At 40.8% G+C, this 25917-nt stretch overlaps 1 protein-coding gene across 6 annotated transcripts in view; it reads left to right on the top strand.

Annotated features, from left to right (window-relative positions):
- The first annotated feature begins 1438 nt into the window (after positions 1-1438).
- C11H12orf42 (chromosome 11 C12orf42 homolog) overlaps positions 1439-25917 on the top strand; it is a 195051-nt gene continuing 170572 nt past the window's right edge. For 2 of the 6 annotated variants that reach the window (XM_089307575.1, XM_070052780.2), the window contains exons 1-2: positions 1439-2389; positions 10614-10715. In XM_089307575.1, coding sequence (XP_089163701.1) covers positions 10662-10715 — 54 coding nt within the window. In that variant the 5' untranslated portion in view covers positions 1439-2389; positions 10614-10661. Of the gene's footprint in view, positions 2390-10613; positions 10716-25917 lie in introns of those variants that run through there. The other 4 variants (XM_089307572.1, XM_089307574.1, XM_089307576.1 and 1 more) reach the window with 3 other exon arrangements.

Raw genomic sequence — 25917 nt, 5'->3', positions numbered from 1 at the left:
ACTGACTACACAGTCTTGGTCTAGGTACTACCTTCTTTGGGCTTTCATTACCTTGTGTGTAGATAGGATGACTGGACTCAAACCCATCCCTTCTCTGAGTGGGAATGAAGCCAAGGGCCTATGTATTTAGAAGCACTCTGTGGAAGTGAGCACTTGATGTCATGGTTAAGATGCCGCTTGCAATGCCTGCATCCCATATCAGAGAGCCTGGGTTTGAGTCCTGGCTCTGCTTCTGATTTCAGCTTCCTACTAATGTTCACCCTGGGAGGGAGACAGCAGGTAATGGCTCAAGCAGTTGTGTCTCTGCCAACCAAGTGGGAGACCTGGAGTGAGTTGCAGGCTCCTGGTGTGGGCCTGCGCCAGCCCTGGCTGTTGAGGGCATTTGGGGAGCAAGTGAACTGATGGAAGATCTTTCTCTTGTGTGTCTACACCCTTCAAATAGATAAATTAATTAAAAATTCTTCTTTAAAGAGATGTGTGTTGTGGTACAAACAGCATATCTTCTCAGAACTCCCAATTCTAGTTTATGAAAGTCACATTTAATAGCGGTGTGTAGAATTTTTTTTGTATATATTGAATGTTTATACATGTGCACTTTTTCCTTCCCAACATTAATTATGTCAAACCCAGGGACACATTGCTGGTTGACTTTTTTCTTTTGCATATTAATAACTGGAAGAAAGTGATTCATTAGTGGGACTGTCATTTTTGCATAGTAACAGCAAATTTTAAAAAATAGAATTTGAATCACAAAATTGGACTTATTCATGATGTTCATATCTACAGATTTTAAAAAGAATTAGAGAAATTTTATTTGATTATCATGAAGTTTGAGTTGGAGAAGATGACTATGGGGTCAATATCACAACTTTGGTGTAAATTTATTTTTAAAAATGTTTCATTTATTTTCATTTTAATTGAAAGGCACACACACACACACACACAGAAACAGAGAGACACACAGATAGATCTTCTATCTGCCTTCAACAGCTGGGCTGGGCTAGGCCAGACTGAAACCAGGAGCCCAACCTCAACCTGGTTCTCTCATGTGGGCTGCAGAGACCCAACTGCTTGGGCAATTGTCATTTGTCACCTCTCAGCATGTGCGTTAGCATGAAGCTGGAACCGGGAGCAAAGCCAGGACTTGATATGGGACGCTGGATTCCAAGCAGCATCTTGGCCATTGTGCCAAAAACATCAGCCTCAATGTGGGGCAATTTTAAATAAAGGGTTGGTTACAGAAAAATGACTGGCATAAAACATAGGGAAATCAGAGGTCAATAAGCAATTTAATAATTTCTTCAACACAAAGGGTTGATTTGAAAAAGAGGTGAATTTCTACTAAGTTCCCCCCCCCCCTTTTTTTTGAGAAAGCAGAAACGCAGGAACATGAGTTTGCATTGCTTAATTAGAGAAAGACTATTGCTTCCTCAAAGTGCCCAGCCCTGAAATGGGATCTAGAAAAAAAGACTTGAGGCTTCTGTGTCCCAGAGATCTTTAGAAACGTTGGAATATGGCCTGGCTGGAAGGATCCTGGATGTGGGTGTGGAGAGGTCGCAGCCTGGAACTAGGGTGTGCACACGTGGTGAATGTCCACTTTGTTATTCTTGTTAGTCTGCAAAGGAGTGACCAGTAGTTAGCCAGCCTAGATTTTTTTTTTCTTTAAAGTATATATTATGACTTGTAATGAAAACAACTTCTTGGTTCCGTACAGTTCCCGTTATGCTCATGTGCGGTGTGTGCACTGCTTCCTCTGTTTAGCTCCAGGGAACCCTCAGGGGGAGGCGAATGCTCTTTATTCTTACAGTGTCTGCCCTGGACCCCGTTGGGTGGAGATGGAGATGGGGAAGAGCCCAGGATAGGGTTTCCAGGAAGTTCCTAAACCCAGAGAGCGCGACTTTGGATCAAGCGTCCCCGACCAGCACTGTCTTCCATCTGCAGTCTAGCTCTGCCCCCTGCCGTTGGCTACTCCACTCCTCGCGTCTCCTGCACGCCAGGTTATTTAGAGCGCCAAAAGTTACTGCAAAGGGGGGATTTCAGGATTTCTGGGCACCTTCGCCCCCAGAACTACCCGGGCCACGGAAAATCAAGCGATTCTGGTTCCCAGTGGTCCCTTCCTCTGTCCGCCTTCCCGCTTCCGGCGTCACTCGTGTCCTGAGGGCGAAGGCTGCCCTGCGCTCGGCGTGGAGCCGCAGGCCAGGGCGCCAGAGGAGCGGAGCGGAAGTTTTCCGAAACTCCGGTGAGAGGCACCTGGGAGCGTCTCCCCGCCAAGCCGACCCCATTGTGGTTGCCCGGCGACTGCGGGGCGCTCGGAACCGCGCGGCGCTGCGTTCCCGGGCCCAGCAGCTGAGGAGGCCACGCGCGCGGGCGGGAGCCCACGCAGCTCCAGGTAGTCGCGGGGTCTCGGGGCGCGCCGCCTCGGGGCTAGGGCGGGCCCGGCCCGTTAGTCTCTGCCCCCTCCTCTGAGCGGGCGGGTGGTCGCCGGCCGCCGGGTCCCCGGGCTGGGGGCGGCCGAGCAGCGCCCCGCCCCCGCCGCCGGGGCCCGGCCCGGGACGCACAGGCTCCCTAATCCCCCGCCCCCCGTTGCCCCGGCGACGGCCCAGACGAGCAGGTGATGCATTGACAGCGAGCAGATGGTCCCCCGCGGAGGCGAGCGCGGCCCACAATGCGCCCCGCGCGGCGATCCCACTCCCGCCTCCCGCCCGGCCGGCCCTCCGCCGCCCGCATGCTAATACGGGCCGGGGGCGCGGGCACGCCCCTCCTCGCCGCGGCCGGGCTCACCTCCTCTCCCCCCACACGCCCCCGCCCCGAGACGCGTCCTCCGCGCCCCCGGGCCTCGCCGCGGCCTGCCCGGTGCGCTCCCGCGCTCGCCCGAGGCTCCCCGAGGGGTTCCCTTCCATTGGGAACGACGCTCAGCCCCTCCTCCGGCAGCCCCTGCCCACATCTGCTGCCTGCTGGCATCTCGTAGGCAGCCCGGGCAGAGCGCAGGAATGGCTTCCCGCCCGCCCCCCGCCGCTCCTCCCGGAGCTGGCGTGGACGCCGCCTGCTGCAGCGCGCACCGCCCCACCCCGCGCCTCGGGAGCTTTCAGACGGCTTCGCTCGGCTTTCCTCTCTGGAATTTCAAAAATAAATCACTGTGCTGCGGGGACCACTGTGCTGCCCCCTCCTGGGAAGCCCCCCATTCACACACCCTCCCCCCACCCAGTCGTCTGACTCCCCCCCACCCAACAGCTTTTTCACCCTATTCACCGCTGTGTGGCAAATTGAGGCGCTCTTAATGGTAAGGGCATGAACACTGCTAGGCGTTATTCACCATTTTAATACTAACTTCATAGCTGTCACATAAATTCATTGCCTGACTCACTCTATAATGGCCAAGAAAGAATTTTAAGGAAAGAAAGAAAGAAAAAGAATCTGAAGACACTGCCATGGTATCTTTGATTTGCAGGTGTTTTTGAAACCATTACTACAGTAACTGCAGATAGCTTGTTTAGCTGCCACATAGAGTGCTACAAAAAACCCAACCCATCCTCCTTTATTTTACAGTAGATTAAAAAGATGCCAATAAAGGCTTCAAAAAAATGAATGGAAAAGAAAGAGAAAAAGAGACTGGTGAATAAAGTTGGGACAATGCGGGGTCCCAGTGCTGTCCAATCTAATGTCATAGCCTGGCAGTTGGTAGGCGTACAGAAAACTTCTTGTTTCTTCATTTTTATGGAGTACTCTCTGAACAGGTTTAGAACAAGTGGCAGAGAAAGAAGTCTTCACAATACAGTCTCTTCTGATGGGCTTTATGCCCACAAACACCTGTGGTTTACAAAGAGGCATTGCCCGGAACAAAGGCCGCGAGAAGGCCAGGCTATTGTGGGGAAATGATGCCTCGTGTACCCATGGCGGAGGAGAGGGTTGTTTTATTTTAAAACTTGCCTTAGATCCTTGCTCTGCAGGCTTACAATGAGAAATGAAGATTAGACAGACTGTTCTGGGGCTCATAATGACTTTTTCAAGTGCTTCTGACTCATTTTGAGCCCACATTTGGGTAAGTTCTAAGTCAATATTATTATCACCAGAATGAAAGGAAAATTGACATATATGAATCTTGAAGGCAGAGAATTTGGACTAAGCCAAGTGATACAAGTGATTTGAGTGGTCACTTTAGGGGCCAGCAGGGTGGTGCTGTGGGTTAAGCCACCAGTTGTGCCAGCATCCCATATCAGAGTGCTGGTTGGTGACCTGGCTGCTCTGCTTCTGAGCAGTTCTCTGATGATGCACCTGGAAAACAGTGGCTGATGGCCCAGGTACTTGAGCCCCTGCCACCTATGTGGGAGACCGAGACATGAAATTCCAGGCTCCTGGCTTCAGCAAGGCCATTTGGGAAGTGAACTAGCAGATGGAAGATCCCTCTTACCCCCAATCTTCCTTTGAAATAAATAAATCTTTCAATAATCTTCACTTTAGGGGCATACAATACTTACAGTTATTTTGTGAGTATTCTAAACATACTTCTTTGACCAAAAATACTAATAATATCATGCCTATTTCCACTCAATTTCTTGCCTTTTTCTTTGAAGTTTTTTTTTTTTTTCTTACTTTCTTTCTCAACTTTTCCTTTTCCTCTGTTCTTTGCGGTTCCCTCCCCAGTAAGTAAGTTAGGGAGAGAGGCAAAACTATGGAAACAAAGGGCAGAAGGGATTTCAAGTTGAGGGAGATTCTCTTTGGTTCAGGTGCCCGAGAGATGCTCTCAGAGGAGCGGGCGTTTCAGCTGGGACCCAGGGGAAGTGAGGGAGCCGGGTACAGCAAGCGAGCAGGGGTGTGTGCAGAGCTCCTCAGGCTGAGAAGGAACCTGGGGGACCTGAGTCCCTGCAGGACGGCTGCTACCGTGGGAATGCTGTCAGCAGAGGGCAGGAGATGAGACTGAGACTCATGGAGGCCCACGTGAGGCATGGGAGAGGACTGGATTTTACTCTAAGAGAAACAGGGAGCTACTGAAAGATTCTGAGTGAGGTACAATTTTCCTAATTCCTGTGATAGGCAACGTGGACCAAGTTAGCAATTAAAACAAGATCAGCAAAGTATTTTACTCATGAATATTAATGCTAATGTGCTAAAAACCTCAAGAACACATTAAATTCATCAGCCTGATAAGGATATATTATACTACCACCAGTAGATATTATTATTATTTCAGGATATTTTAACATTAAGACTTCTATGAAATATATCACAGTGGTAGGGTAAATGAAAAAATCTCATGATAATTTTATTAAATATATAATGTAATTCTATTAAATATCAAGCATTTAACAATACACAAGTTTTATAATATACATTATGTATTCTAATATAATACAGTTTTGTAATATATAAAGTTATTTAACATAACTTACCTTAGAGTAAGAAACACTATCATACTTAATGAAACTATTAGACTTACTAAAATTACAAACAAGGATTCTTACTGTCACTATTATTTTATATTCTGAAACTGTACCAAATTAAATAAGATATGAAATAGAAACAAGCAATGTAGCCAGTTAGAAAGTAAAGAAGTAAAAGTTCACTACCTGCAAATAAAATTGCTCCCTCCCAAAATCTGAGAAAAACTGGTAGATGATCATGTTGACTTAAGGTAGTTGGACACCAAATACATACAAAATTCAGTAGCTGAAAAATATAAGTCAAGTTAGAAAACAGAACAGGCGATTTTCTAATTTCAGGCCAGTTATCCTATTTGCCTTTCTAAATTGACTACTATGGTGGATAAGATACTTTTAAAACATTGTGGCTGGCGCCGCAGCTCACTAGGCTAATCCTCCACCTGCGGCGCTGGCACGCCGGGTTCTAGTCCTGGTTGGGGTGCCAGATTCTGTTCTGGTTGCCCCTCTTCCAAGCCAGCTCTCTGCTGTGGCCCGGGAGTGCAGTGGAGGATGGCCCAAGTTCTTGGGCCCTGCACCCGCATGGGAGACCAGGAGAAGCACCTGGCTCCTGCCTTCGGATCAGCGCGGTGCGCAGGCTGCAGTGCACCAGCAGTTGGAGGGTGAACCATCGGCAAAAGGAAGACCTTTCTCTCTGTCTGTCTCTCACTGTCCACTCTGCCTGACAAACAAACAAACAAACAAAAAAACACCTTGCAAAAGGCATTTATAAGCTGGCATTCATACTGAAATCCTGGGAAATAATGGAAAACCAGGACCTGGATGACCTCAGCTGATGGCTGGAGACTAAGATATCAGCTTTGATGGTAACACAGGTGATGGGCTGTTAGAGATAAAATGGGAGCTTAGTTGAAGCACAAAGCTAGAATCTGGAAAGTGTAGGAATGACTGACAAATAAACCTGATGTAGAGAAGAGTTCAACAGGAAAAGCTGCTGGGTCCAGGGAAGAAAACCTGTCCCCGTAAGTCTCATTACTACAAAGCAAGGCCTTAGAGTGTTTGAGTCCTAGTTCTTGCTATATATTTGATTCCTGAAAACCCCCAGTTGAGAATTTTAAATGGCTTTAGGCTGGATCCTTTCTGGAAATTGTGAGTTAAACACAGAAGTCAAGAATTTCCACATATAAAATTTAAAGTAAAATGAGAAAATCATTGTCTAAAACCACAATATCTGTAAGAAAAGTGGTAGCATGATTGAAAGAGAGCGGCAACAACTCATAGCAATATGAGGGTACTTCATAAGGCCTTTAAAAAAGTGAAATTAATGAGTAAGTTTATTTTGGGGCAAAAATTTGGAAGTCTGTGCATAATTTTTTTCATATGTGTTTTCTATGAACTTCATGCAGACCCTCAAATTGGAGTAGTCTACACTTTCAAGTATGTTTATTTAGAGCAAAATTAAGCTTGAACATTTGAGCAAGGAATGAATAAAGTACAAGTAAGCAAATCTGGAAAATAAATTTATGGAAATGTAATTTACATTGAAATTTAACAGGCAAATTAAATAGAATAGACAACATTGGCGAGAAGTTTAATGAACTGGAATGTAAATCTAAAGAAATTTTCCAGAATATAGGATAGAAAGAGAGGAGGTTTAAAAAAAGCAAAAACTAAGTTAGGTGACGTGGAAGATAAGTTTTATGTTGATTACGAGCCATATATTAAAACGTTTGGCTTCCATCTTCCCTTTCATTCATAAACAAGTACAGAATAGATTTCATTCATGTCTTCCTCACCCCACCCCTCTTTCTTTTTGGAAAATGAGTGGGATTAGGAAGTGAAAGCCTCTTGATCATTTGGGACTTTTCCAGTATACTATACATCCCTTCAGTTGCATAGGGTGTAAAATTTTCCATATTTATTTTTGGAATTTTTTCCTCAAAGAACAGATTAATTAAAATATTTTCTTCATCCACATAATGACATAGTTCCTCCCATGTTTTATCCCATGTTTTACATGATTAAACTCGTTGGACATCATGTGTCACATGACTGTACTTGCAAAACTAACGAACAACTGGGATAGCTACTGTGTATAAATATCAAAATAATTATTCTTTAAGGAAAAAGAGCATTGGTAGAGATAAAAAAGAGAGCTATATAATAAAAAAAAAGAGATTTGATTTCTTAAGAAGATAGGATAGGAGCCATCACTGTGGCATATTGGATTAAGACATTACTTGTGACTGGCACCCCACTTCACCCCTGGTTCCAGTCCTGGCTGCTCTACTTCTGATCCAGCTTCCTGCTAATGCACCTGAGAAGGCAGCAGAAGATCGCCCAAGTGCTTGGTCCTCTGCCACCCATGTGGGAGACCCAGATGAAGCTCCTGGCCCCAGGCTTCAGCCTGGCTCACCCCTGGCTGTTGTTGCCTTTTGGGGAGTGAACCAACAGATGGAAGGTCTCTCTCTGTCTCTGTCTCTCTATCTCTGTAACTCTGCCTTTCAAATAAATAAATAAATAAATAAATGTTTTAAAAATACAGAAAATATAATAATTCTAAACTTTAACACAGCCACTTAAAAATGTTCAAAATTAATAAAAGCAAAACTGACAAAAGTACAGAGAAAATTAGCAAGATCTAGTAATGTAGTGGGAGATTTCAATGCATATTTCCCAGTAATTAATAAATCAAGCAAATAGAAAAGGGGAATAGATGATTTGAATAACACAGTTAACAGCCTTGTGCTAATGAATAGTTATAAATTATAATCATGCAGTAGTTGGAAAATATTGAACCCAAAAATCATATGGAAATTTATAAAAATTGACTATATTCAGACTATACAACTACCCTCAATAAGTTTCAGAGAATTGATATCACACTGATTTTAAAATACAACTAATTTAGAAATTAATAGCAGTAAGATCAATGGGAAACATCACATATTTAAGCAACTTATGGTTTAAGAATACATAGTGCAGATTCAGAGGCATTAACAAGGAGTGATAATGAAAATATTACATTTCAAAACATGTGGGAGTCAGGCAATGTGGTATTAGCAGAAAATATGATTAAAATTCCTTAGAAAAACAGACTAAACCTCAATGAGTTAAGAACACAAGAACAGCACAATAAACCCTCCAAAATGTCTAAACAAGGTAATCAGTTAAAGGAATGCACACAACTAGTGAATTAGAAAGTAAGTATATACAAAGAAACAACAAAATAAGAGTTTTTAAAAAATAAAATTAACAAATTTTGGCAATATTTATCAAGACAGAAACGATAACTATAATATAAATATTAAGAATTAAAATGGGAACATAATAGACTAGAATTTATTAAACCCAATATGTGAGTATTATATACACTTTAATGTCAATAAATTTGAAAATAATTTCCTTGTAGAACAGCTTACCAGAAGTATCTCAAAAAGAAACAGAGAACATAAATAACCCTATATTAAGTAAATGGAATAAGAAATTTAAAAATGTCCGGCAAAGAAAACATCAGAAAAAGGTGATTTTAGCAATATTTAAGTGACAGGTAATTTCAATCCTATAAAACTTCTACCAGTGATTAGAAGAAGAGAACATTCCCCAGGATTTTTTTTTTTTTTTTAGATATCAAAGTAAGGTAAGGACATGGTAAGGAGAGGGAAAGCCAATTTCAGTCATGATCAAAAATTACAAAAAAAAAAAAATTGCCAGAAAAAATTCAGCACTATAATAAAACAAAGATACCAAATATCTTTCAACCCAAGAATGCCTGGTTTGTTTAATATTGAAAATTAATTTAATGTAATACCACTTTAACAGATTAAAAGGCAAAATATGATCTTCTTAATAGGTACAGAGAAGACATTCAGTAGAATTCACCATCTGTTCCTAGTGTAAAAACAAAACCGAAAACCTCTGTAAACTAGGATTAGAAGGGAACTTGTTTAACTTGTTAAAGACATCTACAAAAAAATTTTAAAAATACAGCAAATATCAATCTTGTCAGGAACACTGATAGACGGATTCCTGATAACATCAGAAACAATGAAGCTCCTCACCTCTTTGTCTTTCCTTTTCCAAAACTTCAACACCTTTGTACCCAATTCCCACCTTAACTCCTCTGTGATGAAATATGTCAAAACTCAAGCCTCAGAACTACAAAATGCAAAATTATATATCAATTTGAATGGAGATTTGGATATTTAGGGCACTTCATTCTGAGACCTTTTACACAGTTTATCAGAAATGCTTTCCAATGTAATTGGGCTTCTGTTCTGTCCTTGGAATAGCATGCACATTTCAGTGACTCCCAGGACTCATGAGGGTCTGTGTACGTGAGGACCAATGCTTTACTTGCTTCTGGGGACATGAGCTGTATTTGCCTCACAATAAATCTCTGGGAAAACCAACACAGATACCTCCACAGCTTTTCCACTCTATTGTAGAGATGCAAACTGGTATAGTTTGAAAAAAAATTAAAATATAAACATTTGAAAGGAAGATACAAAGCTGTCATTATTAGCAGGTGATAAAATTGTTCATAACAAAACTCCCAGTAAACAACCGACCTGTTTTTGAGAATTAATATGAGAGTTTAGTTAGCTTGCTGTTTTAAAACAATGTGCAAAATTACATTGCATTTCTATATTCTGAAAAATGAAATTTAATTTAAAAGATACCATTTACAAAACAAAAACTCCCCAAAGGAACTAAAAACAAACCCAAAAGTACCTAGATTTACATTTTACAAGAGTCAAGACCATTATGTAGAAGAACATAAAATTTTATTGAAAGTCACAAATAGATTGGTTAGGTATCTTTTGTTATGTTTATGTATTTCATTTTTACTTATTTGAAAAGCATAGCAACAGAGAGAGAGGAGAAAGAGAGAGATCGATCTTTTACCCACTGGTCCACTCCCCAAATGTGTGCAAACGCCAGGACTGGGCCAAGCTGAAGCCAGGAGCCAGGAGCTCCATCCTGGTCTCCCACACGGGTGGCAGGAGTTCCAGTGCTTGGATCATCATCTGTTGCCTCTCAAGTGCGTTAGCAGGAAGCTGGGTAGAAAGATGGAGGTGGGATTGGATTCTAGGCACTTCAATATAGAAAGCAGGTGTCCCAGGAGTGGCTTAACCCACTGCGCAGGAATGACCACTCAGCTTCAGTGCCTTAAAGATCAATTTCCCCATCTTTGCATCATTGTAAAATAGACCTTTTTCCATCCCTCATTTATAGAGACTTGAACTCACCAAATGTGTATCTAAAGTGATATGGTATGGAGCGATGGGAGATACAGCATTCTCACTAAGAATTGGACCCTTTGCCAACAGAATGCAGGTAATATATGAGAAGTACAACATCTTGCTCTTTTTTTTTTTTAAATGCCAGTAGGTTTGCTCTATTTCCGCCCCCAGTTTTGATCCTTGATTCTGTGCAGTTGAACTCAGAGTTTAGAATATCCTCTTAATTTTTATTTTTTCCTGGTATTTATTCCCGGTATGATTTCACATGCCCTTATAAAATGAGGTTTTGGTCAAATAGAGGCATACTGCATTTCGGCTGCAGCCTGCATTTCCTTTGTCATTCTTTCTTTTGGGCACAGTTGGTTCTCCAGGTCTGAGGGATTGCATCCAGGGATTCCCTCAGCTGGTGACCTAAAGTATTTGAAAAGAGAATGGCATCTGTACTGTCATGTACAGAATTGTTTTGGTCATTATTCTTTAAACAGTGTGGTATAATAATTACTTAGGGAGCATCTACATTTTATTAGGCATTAAAGGTCATCCAGAGATTACTTGAAGAATCAGGAGGATGTACATAGGTTCTGGACAAATGTTTTTCAATTTTATAGAAGGGACTTGAGCCTCTGCAAATTTTGTTATCTGCTGCAAGTCCTGGAACCAAGTCCCCATGGATACTGAGAGGTGGCTGCATTACTAGCATGAGAATATGTACATTATATAACGTACATCTATATGCTCTACTGTTTTGAAAAATCAGCTAGACACTTATTTTGATCTGGTGGGGAATACCCTTTAAGTGTGCTTGCTCTAAGGCAACCTGTGTTGGTTCTGTGAAGTTAATTTCAGGGGTTTAGCAGAAGGCAGAAAGCAGCTCTTCTCTGACATGTAAGGAAGTTAGGAATGCGGTAGTTCCATTTCTTCATCGAGGGTACTGCTTGGGTATCTAATCTGAGTAGCCAGACTTAAACTGACGTGAGCAAGTGATGGAATCAATGAGTAAGAATAAATATCCTGTGACTACCACTATGATTGGTTGTATTTTTTGAGGATAAAAATTGATAATAATAATGACAAAATAATTACTATCATCTTGGCTACTGTTTTGGGGTACTTATGTGTTAGTTACTAAGTCCTGTACATATATGATTTTATTTAATCATCTTATTCTGTGAGGTCATGGAGCACATGTGTGTTGTTTCCTTTACCTAAAAAATGTATTCCTTTATCCAATGCTTCTTCCAGAAAATGGCTCCTTCCTGCTCCCACCAAATGGATCTGGGGTGGCCCAAGCACAGAACCTTGAAATATTGGCTGTCAGGGTGGGCTTGTGATCTAGTGTGAACCAGTCAGCACCCTTGTATGGGAGTCCAGTGGGTGACATGTAACCCAGGCTAAGCCAATCATTGAATGTACTTCCTCATAATTTCTAGAACAAGACGAGAAGAGAGAATTCCTTTTTCTCTTGGGTCATAAACTACAAAGATATGAACCTGGAGCTGCCTGTAGTCTATGGAGAAATAAGCAGAGAAAATGGAGGAGGAAGAGGAGTCAAAAGGGCTAGCCTTATACAGTATATACCATCTTCTCGTCTCCACTTTTCTAGTGAATAAACACATCTCAGAGTGGTTAAATATTTGCCAAAGCTCATGTAGCCAGTAAATAGCTGGGAGTTGGGAGAATCTGACCCCCCAGTCAGCCTGACTTCAATACCCATGTTTTATTCGCTTTGCTGTAAAATGTCCTGGCATCCCAGATCCATAAATAGCCAGTTATTCTGCCCATTCTGATTGACCTTTGAAAACATACAACAGGGAAATGCACACTTTATATTTCTGGCAGGGTGCGTCCTGTACAGTTTTTTTGGCTCATCTATATATCTTGTACTTGGATGAATTTGTTCACTTGAGGCTGCAGGGCCGGAAAGACAAACAGGCCCTATCTTTTGTGCTCATTCTAGTAGAATAGAAGTGGCTACCTAGCATCTGTGTTCAGAAGGATTCTGGGGTTTCATCTGGTCTACTAGAAAAGGAGGGAGGTGGATTGGGAATAAAAGCTATTACATTTGCTCAAAATGTTTTAGAATTCAGATTGCATTTTGGGGCTATGGAGTTCACCCAGTTTAGCATCCAGACAGTATGAAACCAAGAACTTTTGTTTTTCGCTTCAAAGAATATTTCTGTTGTTGGCCAGTGACTCAGCTGTGTACTGACCCAAATCCCTCTGTAGCCTCTTTAGCATAGAGGATGGCATCTTCTAGTGAATGCCTTCCACTGCAGATGCCTAGACAGTTCTATCCCACAGCGATAGGAACAGTGGCTGACCTGCATTTAGATTCTGGAACTGCACGTCATTTATTGGGCCCACTCTTTTCGGGTGAGAGTGATGCTAAATCACGGCCACCCTGAAAAATTGTCATGCTCTGGTATTGTTGAACATTCTCTAACAATCAAATTGGGCCTCACGTTTTGTTGGTTGGAAGTTCCATTTCTTCATCTTTGCCCCAAGTTACTTAGCAATGACCAATCAAACTATGCACCCACCATATTGTTTTGCATGTTTGACTAGAACATTGACAGATTAATAGGAAGGGTAAATAGCAGAGCACAACTGCAGGGGCCCAGTGTGGGGCAGCAGGATTGACTGCTCTGGACTTTGTTGTGTTTGCTCAGAGGAAGCCGCAGCAAAAGCCTGCTGGGATGAGGTGACCCAGGTCATGGGCATTTGTTTCTCGTGTCTATAGCAAACAATTGTCTTCTCAATGGAAGATGGCTTTTTCTGAATCTACATGGTTCCACCGACGAGGAAGCATTTCCCAGTCCAGGGTGCTTGCTAAGACACACACACAAATAAAAAGGCCACACAAAAGTTCAGATGTACTGTATCCCCCAGAGATTCATTTGACTTAGGCTAACCAGCAGAGAAGCCTAACTTTGCAAAGTTTGCCTTGAGGGTCTCTAAACCTCCACTGATTCACTGCCAACTCCTAATATTTGACAGTGAGAATTTTATGAAGTCTCAGGATGATCCAGTTACCTTCCGTTCTCTTGATTCATGAGGGCAGAGCCCATTAACACTTAGCATTGCTGGCTTTGTCAATCCTAGCTTTGATAGAAAGCCATTTTGGTCACAAAGTTGCTCTACTCTGAATCGATATGAGTGAAACACATAAATAGTGAAGAAAATCTACTTTGGGTCAAATTTAATCAATCTAAAGTATAGTTTCATGTAAATGCTATAACTGTTTTTCTGCTTGGTAGGTTTCTTTGAACATGGGTGATTTTACATCTTCAAAGTTATCTCAGTCTTTAGAATAATGTTTATTTCTAATAAAAGACTCCAAAGAGATCCAAACTGATTTTTGAGTGATCATTCTTACCCTTTCTCTATATCTGTTTCTCTATATGTACTCTTATTTTTCAAATTTGTATTTATTGATTTTATTTGTTTCTTTAAACTTTTATTTAATAAATATAAATTCAAAAGTACAACTTTTGGAGATTATAGCAGCTTTCTCCCCTATAACCTCCTTCCCACTCACAACCATGCCATCTCCTACTCTCTCTCCCATCCCATTCTTAATCAAGATTCATTTTCAATTATCTTTATATACAGAAGATGAACTTAGTATATTCTAAAATTTCAACAGTTTGCACCCACACAAATACACAAAGTATAAACTACTGTTCAAATAGTAGTTTTACCGTTAATTTGCATAGTACAGCACATTAAGGACAACGATCCTACATGGGGAACAAGTGTACAGTGACTCCCGTTGTTGATTTAACAATTGACACTCTTATCTGTGATGTCAGTAATCACCTGAGGCTCTTGTCATGAGCTGCCAAGGCTATGGAAGCCTGTAGAGTTCACAAACTCCGACCTTATTTAGACAGGGCCATAATCAAAGTAGAAGTTCTCTCTTCCCTGCAGAGAAAGGTACCTCTTTCTTTGATGGCCCATTCTTTCCACTGGGATCTCACTCACAGAGATCTTTGATTTAGGTCATTTTTTTTGCCACAGTGTCTTGGCTTTCCATGCACAAGAAACTCTCATGGGCTTTTAGTCGGATCCAAATGCCTTAAGGGCTGATTCTGAGGCCAGAGTGCTGTTTAGGGCATCTGCCATTCTATGAGTCAGCTGAGTATCCCGATTCCTATGTTGGATCGTTCTCTCCTTTTTAATTCTATCAGTTAGTATTAGCAGATACAAGTCTTGTTTATGTGATCCCTTTGATGCTTAATCCTATCATTATGATCAGTTGTGAGCTGAAACTGATCACTTTGACTAGTAAGATGACATTGGTACATGCCACCTTGATGGGACTGATTTGGAATCCCCTGGCACGTTTCTAGCTCTACTATTAGGGGTAAGTCCAAGTGAGCATGTGCTGAAATATACATCTCTTCCCTCTCTTATTCCTACTCTTATATTTAACAGGGATCACTTTTCAGTTAAATTTAAACCCCTAAGAATAATTGTGTGTTAATTAAAGAGTTCAACCAATGGTATTAAGTAGAACAAAAATATTAAAAAGAATAAAATAGTAACTTGTTCTTCAACAGTCAGATCAAGGGCCGGTCAAGTAATTGTTTCTCATAGTGTCCATTCCACTCCTACAGGTTTCCTTTTAGGTGCTCAGTTAGTTGTCACAAATCAGGGAGAACATATGATATTTGTCCCTCTGGGACTGGCTTATTTCACTCAGCATGATGTTTTCCAGATTCTTCCATTTTGTTGCAAATGATTGGATTTCATTTTTTAATGCTGTATAGTATTCTATAGAGTACATATCCCATAATTTCTTTATCTAGTCTTCTGTTGATGGGCATTTAGGTTGATTCCATGTCTTAGCTATTGTGAATTGAGCTGCAATAAACATTGAGGTGCAGACAGCTCTTTTATTTGTCAATTTAATTTCCTTTGGGTAAATTCCAAGGAGTGGGATGGTTGGGTCGAACGGTAGGGTTATCTTCAGGTTTCTGAGGAATCTCCAGACTGACTTCCATAGTGGCTTTACCAGTTTGCATTCCCACCAACAGTGGATTAGTGTGCCTTTTTCCCCACATCCTCACCAGCATCTGTTGTTAGTTGATTTCTGTATGTAAGCCATTCTGACTGGGGCGAGGTGAAACCTCATTGTGGTTTTGATTTGCATTTCCCTGATTGCTAGTGATCCCGAATATTTTTTCATGTGTCTGTTGGCCGTTTGGATTTCCTCTTTTGAAAAATGTCTATTTAGGTCCTTGGACCATTTCTTAAATGGGTTGTTTGTTTTGTTGTTGTGGAGTTTCTTGATCTCTTTGTAGATTCTGGTTATTAATCCTTTATCAGTTGCATAATTAGCAAATATGTTTCCCATTCTTTCGGTTGCCTCTTCACTTTCCTGACTGTTTCTTTTGCAGTACAGAAACTTCTCAATTTGATGTAATCACAGTTGTTAATTCTGGCTTTGACTGCCTGTTCCTCTGGGGTCTTTTCCAAGAAATCTTTGCCTGTGTCTGTATCTTGCAGGGTTCCTCCGATGTTCTCTAATAATTTGATGGTGTTGGGACATAGGCTTAGATCTTTAATCCATATTGAGTGGATTTTTGTGTAAGTGTAAGGTAGGGGTCTTGCTTCATGCTTCTGCACGTGGAAATCCAGTTTTCCCAGCACCATTTGTTGAATAGACTCTCCTTGCTCTAGGAATTGATTTTAGATCCTCGATCAAATATAAGTTGGCTGTACACATTTGGATTGATATCTGGTGTTTCTGTTCTCTTCCATTGGTCTATCCATCTGTTTCTGTACCAGTACCAGGCTGTTTTGATTATAACTGCCCTGTGGTAACTCTTGAAATCTGGTATAGGGATGCCTCTGGCTTTGTTTTTGTTGTACAGTATTACTGTAGCTATTTGAGGTCTCCTTGCCTCCATATGAATTTCAGCATCTTTTCCAGATTTTTCAGCATTTTTTCCAGATCTGAGAAGAAGGTCTTCAGTATCTTCATTAGTATCGCATTGAATCTATAAATTGCTTTTGGGAGAATGGACATTTTGATGATATTGATTCTTCCAATCCACGAGCATGGAAGATTTTTTCAATTTTTGGTATCCTCTTCTATTTCTTTCTTTAAGATTTTATAATTCTCATCATAGAGATCTTTAACCTCCTTGGTTAAATTTATTCCAAAGTATTTGATTATTTCTGTAGCTATTGTGAATGGGATTGATCTTAGCAGTTCTTTCTTAGCCATGGTATGATCTGTGTATACAAAGGCTGTTGATTTTAGTGCATTGATTTTATATCCTGCTACTTTGCCAAACTCTTCTATGAGTTCCAATAGTCTCTTAGTAGAGTTCTTTGGATCCCCTAAATAAAGAATCATATCATCTGTAAAGAGGGATAGTTTGACTTCTTCCTTCCTAATTGGTATCCCTTTAATTTCTTTTTCTTGCCTAACAGCTCTGGCTAGAACTTCCAGAACTATATTGAATAGCAGTGGTGAGAGTGGGCATCCCTGTCTGGTGGTACCAGATCTCAGTGGAAATATTTCCAGCTTTTCCCCATTCAATAGGATGCTGGCCATGGGTTTGTTATAAATTGCCTTCATTGTGTTGAGGAATGTTCCTTCTATACCCAATTTGCTTAGAGTTTTCATCATGAAAGGGTGTTGTATTTTATCAAATGTTTCTCTGCATCTATTGAGATAATCATATGGTATTTCTTCTGCAGTTTGTTTATGTGGTTTATCACATTAATTGATTTGCAAATGTTGAACCATCCCTGTGTATCAGGGATAAATCCCACTTGGTCTGGGTGGATGATCTTTCTGATGTGTTGTTGAATTCTATTGTCCAGAATTTTTTGAGGATTTTTGCATTTATGTTCATTAGGGATATTGATCTGTAATTCTCCTTCTCTGCTGCATTTTCTTCAGGTTTAGGAATTAAGGTGATGCTGGCTTCATAGAAAGTATTTGGGAGGATTTCCTCTTTTTCGATTGTTTTGAATATTTTGAGAAGAATTGGAGTTAGTTCTTTTTTAAACGTCTGAATTCAGCAGTGAATCCATCTGGTCTCGTGCTTTTCTTTGTTGGGAGGGCCTTTTTAACTGATTCAATTTCTGACTCGGTTATGGGTCTGTTTAGATTTTCTGTGTCTTCATGGTTCAATTTAGGTAGGTTGTATGTGTTCAGGAATCTATCCATTTATGATAGATTTCCCTGTTTGCTGGTATACAACTCTTTGTAGTAATTTTTGATGACTCTTTATTTCTGTGGTGTCTGTTGTTACATTCCCTTTATCATCTCTGTTTTTATTGATTTGGGCCTTCTCTCTCCTTTCTTTTATTAGCTGGGCCAAGGGTGTGTCAATTTTGTTTATTTTTTCAAAAAACCAGCTCTTCATTTTGCTGATCTTTTGAAATTTCTTTTGATTCAATTCTGTTGATTTCTTCTCTAATTTTAATTATTTCTCTTCTCCTACTAGTTTTGGGTCTGTTTTGCTGCATTTTTTCTAGATACTTGGGATGCATTGGTATGCATTTATTTGGTGCCTTTCCAATTTCTTGATGTAAGCACATATTGCAATCAACTTTCCTCTTAACACTGCTTTTGCTGTGCCCCATAAGTTTTGATATGTTGTGTTGTTATCTTCATTTGCTTCCAAAAATTTTTGATTTCTCCTTTGATTTCTTCTATGACCCATTTTTCACTCAGGAGCATGTTGTTTAGTCTCCATGTATTTGCATATGTTCTATGGATTCCTGAGTTGCTAATTTCCAGCTTCATTCCATTATGGTCTGAGAATATGCATGGTATGATTTTGATTCTTTTGAATTTGCTGAGACTTGCTTTATGGCCTAGCATGTGGTCAATCCTAGAGTAAGTTCCATGCACTGCTGAGAAGAATATGTATTCTTCAAGTGTAGGATGAAAAGTTCTGTAGATATCTTTTAGATCTATTTGATCTATATTGTCGATTAAATCTGCTGTTTCCTTGTTGATTTTTCTGTCTGGTTGATCTGTCCATTGCTGAAAGTGGAGTATTGAAGTCCCCCAATACTATTGTATTGGATCCTAAGTCTCCCTTTAAGTTCCTTAACATATCTTTTAAATAACCTGATGCCCTGTAATTAGGTTCATATATGTTTATAATAGTTACATCTTCCTGTTGAATTGAGCTCTTAATCATTATATAGTGCCCCTCTTTATCTCTCTTATCAGTTGTGTTAAAGTTTATTTTGTCTGATATTAAGATGTCTATGCCAGCTCTTTCTTGGTTTCTGTTGGCATGGGATATCTTTTTCTAACCTCTCACTTTCAGTCTGCATGCACCTTTGTTGAAAGATGTGTTTCTTGTAAGCAGCAAATAGATGAGTTTTGTTCCTTAATCCATTCAGCCAGCCAGTCTGTGTCTTTTAACTAGAGAGTTGAGGCCATATACATTCAATGTGACTATTGATAAGTAGTGCCTTTGCCCTGCCATTTTTCAAAAGGTATTTCTAATATATACTTTGAACTTCCTGTGATCTTTTACTGAGAGATTTCTTCCTTTACCTTCTTTCATATTGATGACTGTATTTCTGTGTTTCTGTGTGTAACATATCTTTAAGCATCTTTTGCAGGGCTGGATGAGTGGTGACGAATCCTTTCAATTTCTGTTTGCTATGAAAGGTCTTTATTTCACCTTCATTCACAAATGAGAGCTTTGCAGGATATAATATTATGAGATGGCAGGTTTTTTCTTAGAACTTGGGCTGTATCTCGCCATTCCCTCCTAGCCTGTAGGGTTTCTGATGAGAAGTCTGCTGTGAGTCTAATTGGAGATCCTCTGAGAGTCATCTGGCATTTTTCTCTTGCACATTTTAAAATCTTTTCTTTTTGTTTCACTGTGGTGAGTTTGATTACAATGTGTCTTGGTGAGGATCTCTTCTGGTAATGTTTATTGGGAGTTCTGTGTGCTTCCTATCTTGGAAGTCTCTGTCCTTCTCCAAACCTGGGAAGTTTTCTGCTAGTATCTCACTAAAAATGCCTTCTAATCCTTTCTCTCTCTCCATGCCTTCAGGAACTCCTAGAACCTGAATGTTGTTTTTTTTTAAGTAGTATCCTATAGATTCCCAACAATATTTTTGAGATTTCTAGTTTCCTCTTCTTGTCTTTTGTTTGACTGTATACTTTCCTGTGCTCTGTCTTCTAAGTCCGATATTGTCTTTTCTGTCTCACTGTTTCTGTTTTTAAGGCTCTGTGTGTTTTTTATTTGTTCTATTGAATCCTTCCTTTCATTTTGATTTCTCTTCAATATCTCAATTTCATGTTCTATCAAATTCCTCATTTCATTTTGATTCCTCCTTAAGATTTCATTTTCATGAGAGAGATTTTCTTGCATGTCCTGCATGGATTTCAGTAATTTATGCATTTGTTTTTGATTACTTCTAAATATTCTTATCATAAATTTTTTGAGTTCCATTGCTTGCATTTCTTCTATCTGATCATGTTCATAATCTTGTATTGATGTCTCATGTTCTTTTGGGAGTGTCATGTTATCTTCCTTGTTGTTGTTTCCTCGGTTGTTGCGTTTGCTGTTTGGCATTTGCAATTGGACTGTCTGCTTTCAGTGCCTCTCTAGAGGCTTGTGGTGAGTGTGGCCAGAGAGCTCTGTTCAGTTCTTCAGGGTTAAGGGTATGCCTAACGTGACACACCCAGGTTTGGCGTGGTAAACTTTTGTATCTCTCTTCTGTCTGTCTGTCTGTCTGTCTCTTTTAATCAGAAGGGAAGTAATTCTGCTCAGCTGATCTCCTCAATGGCCATCAGTGCCTGAGTGCTAGCCCCAGTGGGTATAATATTTGTCTGCTCTGTCCCAAGGACCTCACAGAGGATCTGTGCAGTGCTCAGTGTAAGCTCAGATTCCCCTGCAGTGTCTCTCACCGGGTAGCCAGGGCCGTCTGAGCTTGTGGTGTCTCCCACCGAGACTACTCACGTCTCAGCCACACTGTGTGTTCTCCCACACACCCCCATTTTTTTTTTTCCTCATAGTCCCAGTTCATAAGTTCCACACATTCACTAGGTCTTAGTCTCCTGTTATTACTCCCCACCACAGTCAGGTTTTTCTGTTTTGCTGGTTGCTGGGTGCAGCCCCGAGCTGGCGCAGCTGTTACGTATGTCCAAAATGGCACCTGCTCTATCAGCTCCTAGGCTTTTGTAAGGTGATTGGAGAGAGAGAATCGTGTCTGTACCATCCCTTTTACTTTTTTTCTCCTTTAGTTAGACTGGTATACTTTCCCCCATGGAGCTTCAAGCCTCGTTCCCTCTAGTCTCTTCCTGCCGCTTTTCCTCCAGTGTCTCTGGCTACTGCGATTTTGTGTCACCTTTCTTTCCAGCGCTGGTGCGGAGCCTCTTGGCAGCTGGGTCCCGAGCCATGGGCGCCTGTGTCCTCCACGTGTGTTCACTGTGTCCCTCTAATTACGGAAGAGTTTCCTCTGCTGTTTTTCCCCTAATTCTTTCCTGAGACTACACTATCTTCACTTTTATTAATCTGTCTTCTCCCGGACTACTAGTAAGTCCCTCCCTATTCTGCCGTCTTCTCTGTATGTTCTATGTGTGTGTGAGAATTTGTACGTTATATAATATACACATATATGCTCTCCTGTTTTTAAGATTCAACTAGACACTTGTTTTGATCTGGTGGGAAGGAGGAGGGGACAGATCATCACACTTTTGCATTGTGGTGGCAGTACTTTTGCTTTGTCATTTCTAAATGCATGTTAGCGGTTTTCTACCAACTTTCTCATCTTCACTTCCTTTTCTTTCTCCTCTACCATTTTATATGCTTTTTTCTTCTGTTCCTCACCTTCTTAGCGCTCAGGATCTAGGAAGTGCATGTGAGTGATATTAGTGGTAGTGGAAACTGGTTTTAGTTGCCTGCTGACTACTTCAGGTCCCATTGAGCTCGCTGCACTTCTTAAGCTGATAAACCTTCTTGGGACAGGAGACCCCAAACAGAGACACAAAACAGAACTTTCCAAAACCCAAGGAATAAATAAAAACTGTTCAGTGGCATTAAAAACTAAGGCCTGATGCTGACTTGTTGGAGTGCCTGGTTTAGGTCCTGGCTCTGCTCCTAATCCCAGCTTCCTGCTAATGCACGTCCTGAGAGACAGCAGAGGATGGCTCAAGTATTGGGATCCTGACCACTCAGATAAGAGAGCAAGATGGAACTCCTCGCTCCTGGCTTGGGCGTGACCCATCCCTGGCTGTTGTAGGCATTTGGGGAATGAACCAGTGAATGAAAAACTTCTGTCTCTCTGCATTCAAGAAAATGGAAATAAGCAAAAGTTTTAGAAAACCTAAGATCAATCTGGGTATTATGAAAAACTAGGGCATCTACATTGATATGATAACCCTTTTATTCATCTAAAATCAACCAATGTTTATTGTGTAGCTTGTCTGCTACTCTGTGCCCGTAGGGAGATGACAGTCTTGTGTTGAGGCAAGGGAAACAGAATTATCCAAAGAATTGCAACACAGCATGCCCAGGCCATGGTATGATGAACTCTGGAGGTTGCAGACACACACAGAGGAGGCATTGACTCTGATTTTTCAAGACAGTGGAAGATGTGTATCTTTTTAGATTTAATCTCCTTGCAAGGCATACAACAAAGACCAATTATGTAGCTGATGCTTGTATGATAGAAACATGATAAAACTTGGAGAAAGAGCATTTCATTGTAAGTGTTTTAGAAGTTGGGGTTGCACCTCCAACATTCTCTGTGTCTGGGGTTAGCCTGGCACTCCATGAATATCAGTGGAATGACTGGATGGATGAGGCAAAGTCGAAAACCTTAGATGCTGCTTATTAGCTGTAGAACTTTCAGCCTGGCCTGAGATCTCTTCAAGTGACTTTTTTTTTTTTTTTAATCTACCAAATAGGTCTACAGTACCCATCCAGTCACTGTATAATCATGGAATCAAATCCTACCTACTGAGCATCTACTCTGTGAAAGACGCCAGTCTAAGGATTTTACATGTGTTTACACATTTCCACAATAAAATTATGGGGCAGATTATATTATTATTCCCATATTACAGATGATCATGTAATTAATTTTTGTAGACTATAAAATTCTATATTATTCATAGAAAAGACATCATGGTTACCACCCTTTAATAGTCCAAAAGACAAAAACAGGAGAATATCCTTTATAAAATTTTGTCTCTTGTCTGTGACTCCATGTCTGTTACACATTGCCTTTCTTTGGGATTCTCACTGGGAGACTAAGGATTCTAGAGGATACAATGGAAATGTTGAGGGTTGTAACTTTGAAAGTGTTTTGATAGTATTTCACATTAGGAAATAATTTTTCATGTATCTTGGTAACATCCATCCACCCACCCCCAAAATTGAATATAATAGTAATCTTATTATATGTGATATACTTGTATATTACACTTCTTAGTCTACTTTCTCTGTCCTCTCCCTTTGCATTGACTGGATTGCATTGCACTGCACTCCACATCACACCATTTTACTCAATGCCCCTCTCTTGTGCTCCACTCCACTCCATTCCACTTCCTTTCATTCCATTTCCATTCCATTGCACTCCACTCCATTGCATTGTGCTGCGTTCCATTCCACTCTGTGCCATTTCTCTCCTATACCCTGCCCTCCATTCCATTCCACTGCATACCACTCCATTTCAACTCCACTTTATTCTGTTTAATTCTCCTCTAGTTAAATAACAAACAGTGTGTCTCACCAAATTGATCTTCTGATGATCAAATGGTCACAGTCTGCAGTTATGAAGCACTTATGTAGGGGAGTTAAGGAGAGTTAGAAGAGGATGGGGTCAAACAAGAGTCTCTCGGTGAGTCTTAATGATCCTTGCCAACGGTAATAATCCTGTAATAAACAGCTGTCGCTCCCCGACTTCGTGGAGGAACGACACAGGACCCTGCGCTGTTCTTTTGTCTGCTCTGCCCTTCCCGGGTTTGCTGCTGGTTCTTCCCGGGTTGGCTACCGTCCCTTCCACCTCCGTGGAAGGGCGGTTCCCCCTGCCACTTTCCCCACTTCCGCGGGGGAGCGGCACACCGCCGGCCAGCTCTCTCGGGGGCTGCTCAGGTGTTCCTTCAGATAGATGTTCCTGGTGCATGTTGTCTCTCTCCTCCTTTATAGTCCTCTTCCACCAATCCCAACTCTGCTACCCACACGCCGAGTACGCTGCTCTCCTCCAATCAGGAGCAGGTCCTGCTGTTTATTGGTTGAACTGGAGGCAGCTGTGTAGAAGCTGTTTCCTCCTCTCCCAGCGCCATATTGTGGGAAAGCAGATGCATAGAATAAGTCTTAATTCGAATAACAGTCTAGTCCGAGTTGCTCCCCACAAACAGCTACCACTTAGTATGTGCCATGGACTATGCTGTTTATGTATATGCTCAAATCTCATTTTCTGTCTGAGTTTTGTAATGACTCCGTTTTGTATCATTCTCCGTTCACAGCTGGGAATTGAGGAATGGTTTCCTTAATGCAGAGGAAACTGAGGCTCAAAGAACTTAAATATCTTGCTTAATTTCACAGAGATAACAAGTGACACAACTAGAATTTTAACCTGACAGGAGTGGCTGCAAGGGCCCAGCTGTTGGCTATTAATGGTGTTCTTGCTAAGGACTCTGCCTAGAGCCCAAGCCAAAGAAGAAATGAAAATATGAATGCATTGTTTTAAAACATCCTCCACAGATGGGCTTTAATGGGCAATCAGAGTAACCACCCTACAGCTTCTTCTATGCTATTTAGCCATCCCACTGACAGTGCATTAACCGATCTGCAAACACCCCTGGATTTCTATTCCTTTTCTGTTTTTGCCCTTCGAACATTGTAGGTCTGTCTGTCTCCTGCTAAATGATGCATTTCTTCAAAGCAGTAATGCCTTACTTTTATCTAAAGAGCTTATTTTATGAGCACCACAGATGTAATCTTTATATACAAGTGTTTTGTGTGAGGCTCGTAAGGGGCATTTTGATTTGGGTTGGTAAAGAAGGCAGGCTGCAGCCCCAATCTGTAATGCACTGTGGTATTATGAGGATTCTTGACTTCCTGGCTGTAAACAGTGTTTCTTTGTCCTGATTTAGGTATCTGCTGCAGCTTATTAAAAATGGAAATACTTCTCAGCTTTCTAGATGATCTTTAGATCTTTAGCTTATTTGAATCTTAAATGCTACTGTATCTACCCTTCAGTCTAGATTAAATGGACATGCAAAAGAGCTGGATATTCTGAGTGTGATTATTTTCTTTAAAACATCTTACATTTGCATAGCACCTTGCAATTTCCAAAGCTCTTTTTCATACATTTTTCTTTCTTTTGATCTTTAAGATAACCCTAGGATAAAAACAAGGTAAATAGTTTTACAAAGAGCTTTCTAGTTGTGGAAACGGAAATTTCAAAAGGTTAAACAAGTCATATAGAATACTGGATGTGGACTAAGTCCTTTTAATCAAAATCTTGGTTTTACAAATGAAGGAACTGAAGTTCCCAGAAATCAGAGGACTTATTCAAGGTCACCTTGCTAGCAAATGCAGAACTGAGTCAGGAATGCAGGTCTTTAGCCTCATACATCAGAACTCTTTCTATCACGCCGCCGTAATACCTCTGTTCTAATTCCATTAGTATAAATGCAGACATCATAAGCATAATAGCACTTATGCTGATATGTCAAATAAGAGTTTCGGAAATATTTTATAATGCAAAATGCATTTAGAAGACAGTCTGTGCACATTTCTCTAATCAGGAATGTATTGTTCAACTTCTTGCCAGCCTGAAATTTCCTGCCTCTAATTTCTAAGCCCGTGATATTGCCTGTTTTTTAAAAATGGACCATACAATGCAGGATTATATTTCTAGTGGATTATGAAGAACTATTTGTCATCAGAAGTAAGAGGAAGCTCTGAAGTAGCTTAAACATAAAGGATGCTGTTGTTTGTTGCTTGAACTAAGTGGTTAGACTGTTAGCAGTCTTTTGCATTCTCTTGAAGCATGTGTTTGAAGTGGCATTTTTGCATATATGTAATAATAAAAATTTTATCTTAACTCGATAAACGGGGTCCACAGTTTTCATTTTCATAATAGGTGTGTGGCTTCATTGGAGGTTAATGGAAAGCAGTGTCTTTAATTGGTCTGTTGCCACAGAACCCACAGAAAATAATCAGTATAATGGTGCTGAGCTGATCTGTGACATTTTAAAGATTGCACAGAGAAAATCCCAAATGATCATAAGTAGTCACTTCTGAATACACCTTGGTCCCACTCCTCTCTGATGATAATAATTT

This window comes from Oryctolagus cuniculus, chromosome 11 (assembly GCF_051225735.1).
Source record: "Oryctolagus cuniculus isolate XC-2025 breed Fujian yellow rabbit chromosome 11, ASM5122573v1, whole genome shotgun sequence".
In the NCBI taxonomy this organism is placed as follows: domain Eukaryota; kingdom Metazoa; phylum Chordata; class Mammalia; order Lagomorpha; family Leporidae; genus Oryctolagus; species Oryctolagus cuniculus.
Note: the sequence above shows the minus strand (reverse complement) of the source record. Positions and strands in the feature narration are given on the sequence as shown.